At 32.3% G+C, this 16,480-nt stretch overlaps 1 protein-coding gene across 3 annotated transcripts; it reads left to right on the forward strand.

Annotated features, from left to right (window-relative positions):
• Window positions 1–2,634: 2,634 nt before the first annotated feature.
• LOC100168669 (coiled-coil domain-containing protein 170) lies at window positions 2,635–12,022 on the forward strand. 3 transcript variants are annotated; one of them, XM_008186538.3, is made up of 15 exons: window positions 2,635–2,849; window positions 4,588–4,686; window positions 4,766–4,897; window positions 4,991–5,284; window positions 5,815–5,982; window positions 6,136–6,280; window positions 6,339–6,511; window positions 6,572–6,772; window positions 7,305–7,448; window positions 7,528–7,602; window positions 8,248–8,411; window positions 9,699–9,807; window positions 9,892–10,002; window positions 10,088–10,213; window positions 10,312–12,022. In XM_008186538.3, exons 1-15 carry the CDS (start codon window positions 2,790–2,792, stop codon window positions 10,567–10,569), a joined length of 2,259 nt encoding a protein of 752 aa, XP_008184760.1. In that variant the 5' UTR covers window positions 2,635–2,789; the 3' UTR covers window positions 10,570–12,022. The 3 variants fall into 3 exon arrangements, with proteins under 3 accessions (XP_008184760.1, XP_016661310.1, XP_029343814.1); XM_029487954.1 differs by lacking the exon at window positions 2,635–2,849 and adding an exon at window positions 3,951–4,288; XM_016805821.2 differs by lacking the exon at window positions 7,528–7,602 and having other exon boundaries at window positions 2,636–2,849.
• Window positions 12,023–16,480: the final 4,458 nt, after the last annotated feature.

A 16,480-nucleotide genomic window follows, 5' to 3' on the forward strand; every position in this document is an offset into this window, starting at 1 on the left:
ACATATTATATTATAAAGCACATCTAAATAATAATATTATTGTCTTTAAGTTACTTGTGAGTTACGAGTCCATAGATAGAGATTTTGAGAGGGGGTCTTATGGAAACATGGTTGTTGGCCGTTAGGTACCTGAAAATATTTTAAAGGATGATCGAAAATAAATTATTATAATTTATAAATGTTGTGTTACTTTAAACTTTAAAGCGGCCCTTAGATCTTTGAAATCTAATCTCAGAAATTAGTTTCGGGGTTAGGGGCCTATTGCCTATGGATCTAATTGGATCCAAAATTGCATGGTACGCAGTGATACAAGACACACACACACACACACACGTATTGCACGCAGTAATTGTAATATTGTACAAAGATTGAAAGATGTACTGTATCGAACTTTATAAAAAACGGTCGATGTTGCGTATACCTTGATAAATACCAAACATTAAAAAATATATAATTACAATATATACCTATACATATTATGAAAGTAAAAACAACAAAAATTACGTATTTATTGTGTGCAGCATATTATTTAGGTACCACACATCTGTTTGATGTATTTTATCACCTACCTACAAATATTGTTCTTTTGTTCGTTTACTATGTAGCCAACTCGAGAAAATCGTATAAAAACACTGCAGATGAATCGGTTGATATTTCCTGCTATTGTTCGCGATCACGATTATATTTTATTCTCGCGGCAGTTTGCTGTCAACTACAGACAATTCCTTTACACATCCGTACTGCATTCGCTGCTGTTGTTTATTATACTTACACTCTTTATCCTCTTATATTATGGGCAATGGGCTTATCGGCTATCGTTCATTATTCTATATTATGCACAAACCTACAACAATACATCAACAACACGCGGGGATACTTACGAATTTTCGAATTTTCCCCACTGCGCACTGAAGTACCGAACTATTATTTAAATCATTTTTCGTTGTGTAGGTACCACTAAACAATAAAAGTATATAGGTACCTACCTATTATGTGATTTATTTCTGATTGATGCTGCGTAATATCGTATAATATTATATTAACGTGCATTTGTAAATATTAACAATTTGACCAAATAAGTAATTACATTTCAATATTTGAATTTGATTCAAATTAAACACACTATATCGTCTATATCACGTACTTTGCACAAAACCTTTATCATTTTTATTTAAAAAATGTGTTGGTACCTTGTATTCCTGTCGTTTTATATATTTTCTTTTTTAGTATAAATATATAAATCTATGTTACGCGTTACCTATTCAAACAATACTGCATGCATCACAATTCACAGTGTAAAATGTTTCTGTTTATTTATATTTTGTAGTTGCGCCACTGCTTTGTAGTATAAGGCACTTATTTAAACAGTAATCGTATACTATGCTGGAAATATTATCGACTATCGTATACAACATTACGTATTGTTTACATTGTAGAGGCGAATACAAAGTATATTTTTATCAAAATATTACTACTTATACTTGAGTTTTACAGTTAGGCCGACGGTTTTCTAAATCGAAAAATAAAGTCAAACTGTATCGGGTTTTTTATATACATTTTTTGAAAATAGATTTTATTTAACCACGCCAAGTCCAAAATATGTAGTTGATATTTTAAATCAAGATTAGGCACTGTAAGTACAAGGCTTCTGCGTTGAGAAGCGAATAGTTCGAAAAAAAAACATATAGGTACAGCATAGGCAGCTGTATATTATAATATATAAATATATAATATATTAAGCTGTAATATTATGCTAGTTCAGATTATCAATCTGTCGCAAACAGTTAAGGCTATGTGAATATGTATTATATTATCTAAAAAAACTGTGCATTTTTGTCTCGTATTAGATACTAATATTATATTTAATAAAGAACCTGATAAATAAACATGTCGGCTGAATGTAGTCATGCGGTAGTAAACTAGTATGCGTCATGTATATAATTAGCTATTATATTATAGTAGATCGCCTATTATACCCATCGCATCAACTAATTATTATTTTAACGCTAAAGCAGATATGGATTTATGTACCTATTGTGATTCGAGGTATCGGAAACTGCTTAAAATTTGCATTCCGATATTTTTGCAATTTTGACTCTATTTATTGCGACAATTGTCTTGAAAATTAAACTTTTACCGCATAGAAGTCAAAATGCAAATACATTATACAACAACCATATATTGTTAAAATTTATTAGAACAACACTATACTCGTATATTGATAGATAATGTTCATTTTATTTTACGAAATAAATCCACAGTTTTATTATTATTTTGGTGATCACAAAAATGGGAGTTATGCAAATGCAAAAGGTACCTTTTGTCAAAAACTGGTACCCGAGTTCACATTATTTTTCGTAGACAATTTATACAATAATTACTACTGTAGTTACTATTTAGTTTTTTTCACAGCTATACTAGAGGATTTTGGCCCTTGGGCACTGAGGGTACCTAATCCCTCTCCTCGGGACGAATTCCCCCAACTACGCCACCGGAGTACCTAAATACGTCACTAAGCGTGTTGGCGGCGGCGGGGGTCAACAATTCAACACGGTACGTCATTATTATTATAGCCTTTATTTTAGCGCGTGGCTCTTGCAGCAAAGGGGAATCGATATACAGACGGGCACCGACACGACCACGTTCGCTTCAAATGCTCGCTAGTTTTTTATGCCGGTCGGTTTGAGTTGGTATAACATTTTGTGTGCTACGCCGACGTGCACCCGCGGCCTATACGTCATCATATAATTCAATATAGTATTTTATGATAATCGAAAAGCCTCGCCGGGATGACACAACCGATGAGCGACGAAGACTGGAGGGTGTTCGACATCCTTTGCGGCCAAAAAGTAAACGGGCATGATTATATTATACGATTAATTATGCGTGTCATTATTTTTTATATGGATTGCGCGGCTACAGAGCGGGAGATGATAGTATTACAAAGGTTTGCGGGTCTTTTACACCGTCGCGTTTTTATTTTTCTCTCGGAAAATACTTTTGGTGGAGTGACCAAGTGCCAGAACGAGCAACGCGAAAATATATAACGATTACAGGTGCCTTATCCTTTCGCGATGTCCGATTCCGTCATTCGGGCAGTTTGTTTTTTTAAATAAAATTATTTGAAAATTGTCTAGCAGCGTTCCAGCGTCTAACGGTTAAAAACATAAATCTACTTATTAAATCACCATAAAATATCACCCGATATCATCCGTTATAATCCATCCAATGGCTAAGCACTGCACCTATCTATATATAAAAGTATGTATTCATACATTAAATATTTTATTATTATGCCCTGCTATGCGTATTTACCAAACTGCCTACTCGCGATCGTAATCATACACGTAAAACGGTTTATTCATAAGATATTCGATATATTTATATTATATACAATGTAAAACGTTATAATTTTATGTTATATCCAACAAATGTAAATACGTACATAGTATTTTATAGGCGCATGTCGCATATATTATATGGCGGTGTCGTGCTAAAAAAAATTAACATCATGTCACGATGATTGATTTTTTTTTAAGTACGCCGAGGACACATTCGCGAAATGTATAAAGAGACACACACGCACAACAATGCGCACTGGCCCAGGGTGATCCACTGGGTACCAGGCAAACAGTAGCGCTGAATATTTGCAATGTTGTCTGAATTCGAATAAATCATAAAGCATATTACGTATTATTGTCATCGTTATTGTTATTATTATTATTATACCTAATCGGTGGCTATATAATAATATGTAGGTATGTATTCATATTCTTATATTCATATATATATTTATGTATATCCTAATATTTATTATAATGATTGTATCCGATGTAGGATTATTATTATACCATCGTATTATTATGCGTTTGGAACAACATAATATCTTTGCGTATACCTATGCCTATTTAATATTATAATTAAACCACCCGCAAGTTGGAAAACAGTCGTTTTTATGCGCCAAAAATAAACTCCAAACTCACAGGTTTAACCTACTTAAGAACACGGCTCTATGTAAATGTTTCCGTACAATATATCGTGTGACATGCAAATCGATAAATTCCATTCGTTCACGACACACGCACTATTGTTATACTGTTGTACGCACTCGGCGCCGGCGGTTTGATTTAGTACTTGGCTGGCCGACCAACATATCAGAAGTCGGTATACATCTGCCAGTGTATATTATTATCAGCGTTCCATAAAACAATAACGCCAATGACGAAAAGCTAGTAAAAACCACACATCATTAAAAAATCGATAGAGTTCGATAAAAAAAAAAAACCAGGTATGGTCACCATGCAAAAAAACAATACAAATTGTATTCTTTGTATACCTATATGTTGTAATTTCGACGAGGACTGGTGAAAAGGGTTTAGTGACTGGAATAATATAATGTGCGTGACTCCAGACAATCTATATAGAGTCTTATACAATTCGTACGTGGTACCTACCAGTGAAAAAGTTCTGTTTTTTTTTGCCCTCGTAATAAACCACCTTTTATTTACGTTCTTCACGCTTTAATACGTACCAGATTAATTCGTACATTTTTGTTTTATAAATTCACCTTTTTCTGTTTTTTTACAGATGGATTCTGAAGACACTATAAGCAATCACGAGATGATATCCACACTGAAAAGCGAGCTGGCTGCTCTGCAGTTCAAAAGAGACCGTCTTATATCCGAGGTTAGTAACCATAATATTAAGATGAATATTTAAAGATAACTACAATCCGATTGTCTCATGTGTCTCTATATGTATATAGCTGCAAGATACCAAAGGGCAGCTTCGGACTAGAGATCAAAGAACGGTAGAACTCGAGGCCGAAACGGAAATGTTGAAAGAGCAGCAAGTTAGACAGAATTCTATCATCGCCAGTTTGAGAAATAGGATAAAGGTACACGAAAATCTATATTTTTTACTTATAAATTACCTAAATCTATCTAAACTATAAATTTATTGTTTGTACATGTTTTAAATTTTTTATTAGGAATTGGAGGAACAAGAAAGATCGTTGACAACATCATTGGGAAGAGCAGACATGTCAGCCGAATCTTTAGCTAGAGAAAATCGCCATCAGGCAGAGAAATGTTCTGAGTTGGAGCGGAGAATCGATTTATTGGAATTGAACTGTACTAAAGCTGAAAACGCGAGAGACTCGGCAAGGAGATCAATGTCAGAGTTCGTGAGTAGAGCTTCGATGGCGTTAGGTTACGAGTCTTTGAATTCAGATTCTCCAGCCGCCGTTGATGTGGTCTTATCCAAAGCATCGGAAATGCATCAGGTGAATATCAGGACAATGATTTATACTCGAATACTCATTAGTTAATATTATAAAATAACTGAATATTATTATTTACTAAATACCTAGTTATACGAATAAATTTACTATAAAATTAATAAAATTGAAATAATAATATGTAATAATATACCAATACACAATAGCCAATAATAGGTAGGTATAGTTGTCTTATTTGTTTCCAATTCGAGCTTGCTTTGGTTTGATTTTGAACTATCAATTGTTGACTTTGAAACCACCAATTTAATTTTCAAATAAGTTTTACCGACGAATTAATCAATCATGATACTATACATATAATATGCATATTGCATGTATTATATAGTGGGTTTAAAAACGTTTAAACACATACGGTTACTTATAATATACAAATATTATGTTTTTTCATGACTTTTGGCCATCAACATTAAACATACTAAATGTTCAGTTTGGTTTCATTTATTCCATAAACGGTTTACTCGAACCGGTTAAAGTAAATGTAATAATATCATTATTAATTATTATTGTATTTGTAGGAATTAAACAGACTGCGTCGTAAAAACATTTCCGCCAGTGAAAATGTAACCTCGATAGAAATAGAATTGAGGAACTGTAGAGAGCAACTAGAAAGGGCCTTGGCTGATAAAGAAAATCTTCAAAGACAGGCTGCCGGCCATATTCTTGAAATAGATAAGTTAAAACAAGTATGATATTAACGGTGTAATTACATAGTTGTATAATATAATTGTTGTGTGAATACGACACGTTGATGATGGTGTTTGAAAGGAAAGAAACAATATGAATAATAATAAATTATATAATATAGCCATTATAAAAAACAAACTAATTACTTATAGGAAAAAGAACATTTGGAAATGCAACAGAGAGTAATGGAACGTGATTTATCCGAGCTCAGGGATAAACTGATGGCAACCAACAGGAGTTTAGGTATCGCGTCCAACAACATAGCCAGTCAGGAGGCCACTATATCCACTCTCAGAAGTAAATGAAGCCATGGTCTCGGTTGAAAATGACTTATTAAATTATTTACACTTCGTAGACGATTTAAGAGGGCACGACGAGAGGTGTCAAAAAATGCAGATTGACATGCAACACTTTTTGGAGTCATTGGCCGTGTGTCTAACGTCGGCGGATGGGTATGTTCAGTCCACCGAGTGTGGTGTCAAAGACGCGGTGAAGAGGCTAGTCAACGAGTTAGCCAATAAGAACACAGTAAATCGATGGCGACCCTGGGGTCAGGATCGTTGAAAATCGTTTTTGTAAAATGCTTAGCTGCACGGGGAATCCAAGGACAGGATAATCAGTTTGACCGACCGGGTAGAACGGCTGCAGATCGACCAGGACAGATTGGCGTCGGAAAATCGAGTGTTGGCGGACGAAAGACGCAATTTAGAGACTAGATTGAACCACGCCGAGAGCGAACTCAATGTGTGTGAAATGACCAAAGAGCATTTACGTAATGACAAAACAATTGTAAGCATAACATTTCTTCTAATTTTTTTTCTGACAATTAGTTTTGCATTAAAAAATAAATATAAAGACATTGATTTGATTTTAAAGTATAAAGTTGAACGGAGAACATAAAATTAAAATAATATATCTTTATATCAAATAATTAGCTGTATACCTATTACCTACCTATACCCCGACTACACCTGGAAAATAAAATGATAAACATATAACACGGCGGTATATTGGTGTACTTAGGTTTTAGTGTACCTATCGGTTTGTGATCTAATTCGACGGGAATTCCGCTTGTGGTGGCCGGTGGATTAGATACTGCGCTTGCTGCTTGGTATATTTCGAATATAGTTGAGAATACTCTATTATAAATTACCAGATATCTCTGTAAGACCAATCTTTGAAACTTTCGAGTCTAAACAGTAAACAGGCTCGACCACTGTTGATTTAAATGTAGCGGTATTGAACGGTTACACTAAATGCAGTCATTTATTTTTTTGGTTTTTGATTGAACGAACGAATTTCAAACCATGTTTCGCCGTAGTTTGTTACATTCCTCGACAAACTATCGAGAGTCATGCACATGGACCAAATAGCGAAAGACGTTGGCGTCGACTTACACACCGAATCGTTGCTGCTACGCGCCGAACAGCTAGCCAAACTGGAATATGATAAAAACATTGACAAGGTAAGAATTTATTGCTGTTTTAACATTTAAGTCGTCATCGTCGCCGATCATTTGATATTTTTCTTTTCCGTGGTGATAGTTACTGCTCGGTTATCCTTATACGTCGTCGTCGTTATCCAGACATCGTTTATATTGCGATTATCCTTACAGAGAAGTATATTTGAACCATCGTTTTATCTCTATAACAATATTGCAGTATTTTATACTTTGGTATTTTTACGTTGCCATTCACATTTTTACTACTGTAGTCTTGGCGATTATATTATTGTGTATTTGTAAAACTTTGATGAGTAAAACTGTACAAGTAATAATATGTAAGTTTAGGTTTAATACTATAATAATAATATGCTTTGAAACGTACGTAAACATATATTTATATATTATAATACTTGTAGCTATCAGCGCTTTGAAATCTTAATCGCTGAGTACTTTTTCGTAACGTACTTTTGGTGTATCTTGTATAACATTTTCGTCTTATAATACATACGTAAATATTACTATATTTTTGTAAACCTATCTAATATATACCTATCCTATATAATTAGGTAATATTTTATTTTTCACTGTAACTTTAGGGTAATAAGCTCAGAAAGCTGTATAAGTCTTATTTATAATATATAATATTATTGTAGTGTACGCATAAACATTTATCGTCAATATTTCAAAGATAAATATTATTTTATATCACATTATACTATTGTACCTATTTGCTTTATTACTCGATAACAATATGTTGTTCATTTAAACTGCCTACCTACAAATTATTTTGTCATTTTAATATTTTTTATTTTTTATTTAGAGCGCCCTAGTTTATCAACTGCAACGACGCGTACGTACGCTAAGGGACCAACTACAAAGACGTGACCTCCATCTCGATTTGTTACGTCGAAAAATCAGTGTCCAGGATGAGAGTACAAAATTACGCACACTTTTGGAAACAGAAAGAGATGAAGCTAATATACGGTATCATGACGTTTATTTTAAACATACCTATTGAAAAATTGAAACATATAATAATTTATTACATACTAAGGGTGTATATAGTATTTGGAGGGTTCGATAATATTGACTATTAAAATGATTAGATCATCCAGATAATATTGGATTAAAAATATCCTGAAATAAAATATCAAAATCAAAATATCCAATGGTTTGAAATTCTGAGGTAAAAAACCAACGGGTAGGACAAAAGATCCAAATAAAAATAGCCTACTAAAAAAGATTAATAATGATATTTGATGATCTATTTATGTATATGAATAAATGTATGTTTGGATGAGGCTTATAGACTTGGAAACTACTGAACCAATTGGAACCAAATTTTTCACATTCCTTGAGATTCGGTGAGAGTTTATAGTTTCGTTTTTAAGCCCCTATAGGTTGCTTTGAATTTTGTTTTTGCTAAAGAAAATCAAAAATTGTTTTGTTTATGTATAGAATTGCCACTGGTTATAGAAATAACATTTTTTTTAAAAAAAATGTATGTTTGATTGTATCTATTATAGATTCAAAAACTACATGATCGATTTATACGATGTATTCCTACGCTAAAATCAAAAACCACAAATATAGTGTCTTATGTCTGTTTATTTTTTTCCCGGGTGAAGTCTGGTTGTTTAACTAGTTAATTACAAATAATTATGAAACATATTATACTACAATATTCAAGTTTAAATCAAGTTTCAAAATATATTTAATTTGTCGATGATTTAAATTGGCATTATATAGTAAACAATAATGTTGAGATTAAGTGTTCATAAAATATAAATATATTTTTGACATTTGATAATCATACTAAAATAATTTAATTAATATAAATTATTTTTTTAACAGGCTATTTTATATATATATATTTTCACTTATGTTAACGATTTACAAAACAAATTAGTCAAACTGTAATACTTTATTGCTTAATTCGAAAAAATACAATAGACACAGGGAAAAGAATACAGAACACGGTGCGCATCGACCGTCCGAGACGAGCGATACGGAAGACAGCTCCTGCTGTCCACCAATCAAGAGCACTCGACTGTCCTACTCCCCCTCTTAACCATACTATATAATATAAATTGTTATCACTTAGATTTTTGACCTAACTCTTAATTTTACTAACCCGGAATTTGTTATTCATTGGAATTTTAGTACATACTTTTTTGATCTAGATTACTTCCAGACACACTTTTGCGTACATATCTAATTTAATATGTACCTTATAATTAAAACTAAATCATTTGCATACGTGCTGCGTAGGGCTAAAAAGTTGCAAAAACAATTGGACAAGGCACAGTTACAGTTGACCGAATGTAGAGCGCAGATCCGAGACTTGAAACTACAACTATCCGATGCTGGAGACTGTAAGGTTAGTATAACACCATGTCACGGTTTGTGTACCATAATTCATAAGATTACATATTGTGTAAAATGTACACCTTTTCTTATTTAGCTGACTTCGTTGGAAAGAGCGAAGAAAATCGACGATCTCGAGAAGCGTCTCGTTGAATCGGAAATGTTGCGAATGCGTTTTTCACGGAAAGTTACTGTGCTCAAAGAACAAGTATGATCGAAATCTGACTAGATCGTGTTTAGAGAACGGAATTATCCGAAATCATATTATAATAACGTGCCTTTTTGTTTTCCAGTTGAAATCTACTTCCGATTGTCATAACCAAGACAAGACTCTGAACGAGCACACGATGCGAGTGCTACAGGACGATCTGTCGTCGGTTAAATTCCAACTGAGTGAAGTGAAACGCCGAGAATGTTCTGTAAGTCGACGTTTCACTTGTCTGCGAGTATCATATTATAATTATTGTTGTAATATCGTGGTCTTAAAAATGTTGTATTTGTGTTTGCGTTCGTAAAGCTCGAAGATCTCCGACGAACGGTTATCAGCCTACTGGCGCTGGACTCGTCGTGCACCGATTACGAGATCACGTCGAAAATAACCAAACTGGTGGCCGCCCACCGAGAGTTTTCCATCCTATCGAAGAGGTACGACGACCCATTGCCGCCTTACGTTCACCACCTGCCACCACCCTCCGAGTCATCGGACCCGACGACGATGGATGACTTTGAGATCCTGAACAACGCGTACAACAAACGTCCGCTTAGGAAGACCTGAACGACGAAGACCCGTTTTGAAAATGCTTCGATGAGTAGATTTTACCTTGCAGTCTATACCTATCCAACCTGTGCATATATATATATAATAGTATATAGGTAGGTACTCGTATACAGTGAAATACGCGAATAATTGTAAAATCATACACCCCCGCATAGGTATATACCTACGTTCCACCGTATTCAAGTACCACTGTGATTGTTATTGGTACCTAATGAATAACGTATAATATTATATTGCATACAGAATCCGTTATATGCATTATGCACCTATTACATTGTAGTGTGTAAAAATATTTGATTTAAACAAAGAAAAATATTAAACCTATAAGCTATATCAATATTTTTTACATCAACTATGAAATTATAAAATAGGCAGCTTTGTTTTTAAAAATTGCAGATCCGTGCTAAAACCATTCGGTGTTTTGAGTTTTCTACCATTCTAGATTACACTCTCTTTGGCACTGTGCATAATATTTTTTATCTATTGCTGAGAATAAGATTAATTATAATTTATGCCTATTTAATTTATATACTAGCTCAGCTTTTATCTGCAACAGTTTTACACACGTATCTGTGTGATTTTTTTCGAATCGTTTTTTTCGATTAATGTAATACCCCATGTATTGTGAAATTATAAAAATATTTAATATTTATATTTGTCTACTATGTAAATAGCGCTTATAATATTTAAATAAATGTGTAACTTTAATTTTGAATTCCTATCATCGATATTACAACGCATTTTCAGTGTACCTATGTTTGATTTGTGTTAGACTTGCAAAGGTAAATTTTACGAGATGTATAGACACATGACTAGACGCATGTAAATATAAAATGTTCAATTCAAATTTACCATGTGAGATGCTTGGGGTTTTCTACCAGTATACCACATTGGTACGAAGTGTGATCAAGTATAGTTTCTAAGCTATTTAAATGTGGACCAGTTGACGTTTCAAAATGTAAAAGATTTATTACAAAACGTAATTTGCTATTGTTATGTAATATATTTTATCGTTTTATTGTGTCATATAGTAATAAAGGTACTATAATATACAAAAACTAAAAGTTTAATCCCTAAATCATTAATTTAATGTTTAAAAGTTTAATGCATATCGTTGAAACCATGTGTTCATAATCCATATAGTTTATGCTATAAATTATAATATATAACTAACAAATTGTTAAAATATATGTGCATTGGTATTAACTGTATGCTTGTATATTGTGTTTGGTAATGTAAGTACACTGTTATTACTTATTAGTTATTATACTATTATTATTGTAAATATATTTTTGCAACTACATTTTATAACTGTATATATTATACCGTATTTATCTATAATCTATATTGATTATAAGCTGCAAAGTAATGCATTTGTGATATTTGTAGTCATTTAAGATATCCAAATTCCAAGCAATAAATTCTAAAATATTTCACTAAACATATGAATGTTATAAAAACACAGACAGTAAATTAATACATTTTTTCAGTCTCCAATATTTTCCAAGAACATTTTTACAGTTAATAAAAAATAGTGCAATTTAGATTAAACTACTGACTTTTGTGTAAGAATATCAATGTTGGATATAATATTAAAGTTAATCCAAAAACAAATAATTCAATAGGAGTCTGACGATTTTATTAGATATTAATTTTGTTTTAGTATTTGTATAAACACAGTGATATTACTTATACATTTTTTTGTGTTGAACGTAATGTTTTTTTTCATGCGTCAGTTTGTTCAACGTGTTGTTTTTAAATTCGTAATTAATACATTATAATATTATGGTACTTATAAGGACTTAAAATGAAGATATGTCTTTTTCCCTATCTTTATTTTCTGTATCACTATTTACATACAGTTATTCAGTATATCCATCATCTACAGATTTCTTTAAATGTTTCCAAGATTTTGAAAAAGTTAAAATGTCTTCAGATAGTTTATTTTTTATTACATTTTATGGATAGAAGAAAAATAGGAAATGTTATAGGTTGGTATAACAGTATTATGAGGGGTAGGTCACCTAAAATTATTTGAGCAACACCATTTTTATAGTACACACCATTGGGTAATTTTATTGTACTTTGGTTGGTTCTTGCTGGCATGAATGATTAGGTTAGGTTAAGAGTAGATTGTCGTTTCGAATTTTTTTTTAGTTGTAGTTTCTGAGTAGGCGATAGGAAATGAGAATATGAACTTTGATTTTAAAAGTTATTGTATAGTGTAGCCGAACACAAAGTCATTGACGCAATAGTGCAATATATGTAAGTTAATCTGCGCAGACATAATTTTCAATTGATTTTATATTCTTAGGTAATCTTTAATAAGAATAAAATTATCATAAATTATACTCGATTAAACATTTTTTTTTAAAGATATTTGGCGATAACAAAGATAAAAGTTACGTTAAAAGTTAAAACTAATTACTTTACATAGATACATCATAAAGCGGTATTAGCTGATGAATTAAAATAAAAATAGAAATGTATTTTAATTCTGGAATAATTAACAACTGTAGAGTATCTTCATATATATATATATTGATTCAAAGAATAATAAAAAAGTGGTCTAAAATGTTTATATTATTAAGTTAATAAAATAATATTTGTGTTTCTTCTAAAGTAGAATTCGCAAAACTATAGGAACCAGAGTTATATTTAATTATACCCTTTAGAAAGTGGTGCAGTTAGTTTTTTACTGTCATTTGTTGCATCTGGTGTTATAAGTACGATGCTAGCGAAGAGATATTGAAGAATATTATTATGGCTATGTTTTTGTCGACAGATGGGCCCATTTAAAATAAACCCAAAAATTATAAAAATTACTTAGAATTTAGGTTGTTGATATACGCCCTTATATTTGAGAGCTGCAACTGGTCAAAATCACTGTGAACTGTGAAACTATCATAAGATCTTATTTGTTTTACGAGTAAGAGCGAGTATATAATGTATATATAGTGTACCTACACAGTACTGCTACATAGAGATAGTGAAATACATATTATATATTTATATAATTGTACGTAAATATTATATCGTATATTCGTATAGTAAGTAATACACTCGTATAAGATCGTACCACTTTATATATGTGCGACGTTTTTGACTAGATTTGGTCAAGCCAAATCGATATTTACGTGCCGTGACTGATGGCTAGTCCGAGGACACGTCATAATACGTTGTTACGAAAATATGAAATAAAAACAATATAACGATCTCGTTTTCGTCAAGTGACATCCCTAATAATTGTAGTTGTCTTCGAGCTTCGCGTACCTATCAGAATTATATTATTTAGTCTCTCATATCAATATAATATCGTCTATGAATGCTTTTATTTATATATATCGTATTATTATTATTTGTTATGTTTAGTGTCTTCCATGTCTTTTATTATTGTAATTGTCTCACCGTCGATTAGTCGACGAAATCGCGCGAATAATAAACGTGAGTACCTATACGTGTTCCACTTTCTATTCATGTGTATTGTATGAGTGTGTGCGTGCGCGGTGCAGACGTCTTCGTCGAGTGGAGGCGTCAGCTGTTCCGTACGTTGGCCTGTCCGCGATGGCCATAATGATATATAATATAGGTACGACGACAACGACAAAATGCAATAATGTCATTTTAATAGAATCTCGACTGCTACAAAGCAGTCGTGTTTAGGCTTCCACCGCCGTCGAGACAAGTGTCAAGATAATATTATACTTCCGTCACCAAGACAAATGCAGTGTGTCATCGTATTAAAATAATAATACATCACGAGTCATAATACTATACTCGTCTATCTCCTTCTACTCCCCGTAGCAAGCACACCGGTGCAAGAAACCTATTAATATACAATAGGTTCTCCGGTAAATAATCATTTTCAACAAAACTTATCCAAACGTTTCAACTTATATATAATTTAAATGCGTATGACAATGTGTATCCACGTGCTGGCGGGTAAAAACAAATTTAGATTAAAAAAAAAAAAGAATCTTATTATTTTCTAAACTTAAAACTCTGATTATAAAATATCGTATAGCACCGCCAGAGAACATAATTTTAACTTAAAATATTTTTCTGTAATTATTAATATACAATTCTAACCAATTTTCCAAAAAGGTATCTTGAATACAAGGTTCCTCACAAAAAGTTATAATAATAGTTCAAAAATATCAAAGATACGTAAGCACCTACGATTTTTTTTGTGGGTAATTGAAACTTTTAAAGCTTATACTTATATTACTACCTATGTTGTATACACATAATTCAATCTACTTTATTGATTAATAGTAAAATAAATATCATAAAATATACTTAGTAATATAGGCAATAGACCGTTATTTTGGCATCCGTATCCTGCAGCATGTCAAGACAATCGACCGGCGGCATCTCCACATTTAGTTAAGTTTGCAGAATTTTCGACTCCATTATTGGGACAATCGAATTGGACGGCTCTTTGATTGCCGTTTCGGTGTCATAATAATATTTGGTATGGAGAATTGGAAAAGTATAAGGCGTTGTAATATAGCTCGCACGTCTCGTACAGGCCTCGTTCAAATTCACGGGGCTTAATGAAGTCGAAGACATGGTATGTGATCGGCGACAAGGTCTGACCGTCTACCCAGTTACCACCGGGTCAGCTATTTCAGTATTCATATCCTGCAGCAAGTCCAGACAAACTACCGTCGTCGGCGCCTCTTCATTTAGTTCGGTCTGCTGCAGGATTTTCGACTCCGTTATTGGGGGACGACGGAGTCGGACTTTGATTTCCGTTTCGGTCGTCATAATGTTTGGCATAGAAAAGTTTAATCTTATGAGTCAACTTGTGGGATAATAGCTCGCACGTCTCATGCAAATCCATGGCGTAGTTGAAGACATGGTTATAATATTAAATTATAATTAGTTCGTTGTATAGACAATAATTCGCTGTAACAATCTTAAAATAACAATAATAATGGTATGTCGATACTTTGGTATTATACTATTATGGTACATTAGTACCTACTTATACCATTCATTTGGTATTTGAGCAATAACCAATATAGCAAAAATATAGTCCTAATTATTAATGAATACCAACCGTGAACCGATCATTATCCACCGTGCCATTTAAGTTAAAATTACTTATTGAAGATGAAATAACAATGTATAAGTAGGTACTTACTGCTTGAGGTATTTTAAGAGTTCCTTAAAACTTAGAAGTATGCAATTCCTAATGGCTACGAGACGACTAATTAGTTAATTACATTTAATTTTTTATAGATGGTTATAATTACTATAAATATATGTTATTACTCATGATGTTTTATTGCTTTCTTCTTTCATTTAGTAAACTTCAAGTTGTATTATGGTCAAAGAACATAATGTATACGTAACATGTTCATTGTATGCTAATTTAGAATCTAATATTATGTAAGCCAAACGTTGATTATTAACGGGTTATTTTGTTATTTTATCATAACATTAGTCATTTCCACATCGATAACTGCAGTTAATAGGCACTATGTCATTATGCGATTTTTTTCATCCAGACACTTGAAAATAACAAACCTGGTGCAATGACGTTGTTGTAAATAAAAAATAATGTGGCTGTCTCGTGAGAGTGCACTCTTAATGGAATCTCAAACATGCAAGCAAAATAAATGAATAAGTGTAAACTAAACTTTAAAGGCTTACAATTAAATAAATAATACAATGCCATATACGTATGCAGATAAAATACACTACAGGGATATTTGAATACACATATAACTATATAATATACTTAAGTATATTTTTTATTCGTTTATAAATATATAAATTATTGTTTCTAATATTACCTATTTAAAATTTATTTTCCAATTCAAATAAACGGCGTACCTGCTATTATATTAAAAACGCATTACCTATACCTATAGATTTAATTTTTTTTCTTAATACATAA

The sequence above is a fragment of the Acyrthosiphon pisum genome, chromosome A1, assembly GCF_005508785.2.
Source record: "Acyrthosiphon pisum isolate AL4f chromosome A1, pea_aphid_22Mar2018_4r6ur, whole genome shotgun sequence".
NCBI lineage: Eukaryota > Metazoa > Arthropoda > Insecta > Hemiptera > Aphididae > Acyrthosiphon > Acyrthosiphon pisum.

Coding starts and splice junctions, on each gene's coding strand:
- LOC100168669 (XM_008186538.3), top strand. CDS start 2,790: ATGACACAACCGATGAGCGACGAAGACTGGAGGGTGTTCGACATCCTT. Junction 2,850..4,587: donor ACATCCTTTGCGGCCAAAAA/GTAAACGGGCAT, acceptor GTTTTTTTACAG/ATGGATTCTGAAGACACTAT. Junction 10,214..10,311: donor TGAAACGCCGAGAATGTTCT/GTAAGTCGACGT, acceptor GCGTTCGTAAAG/CTCGAAGATCTCCGACGAAC.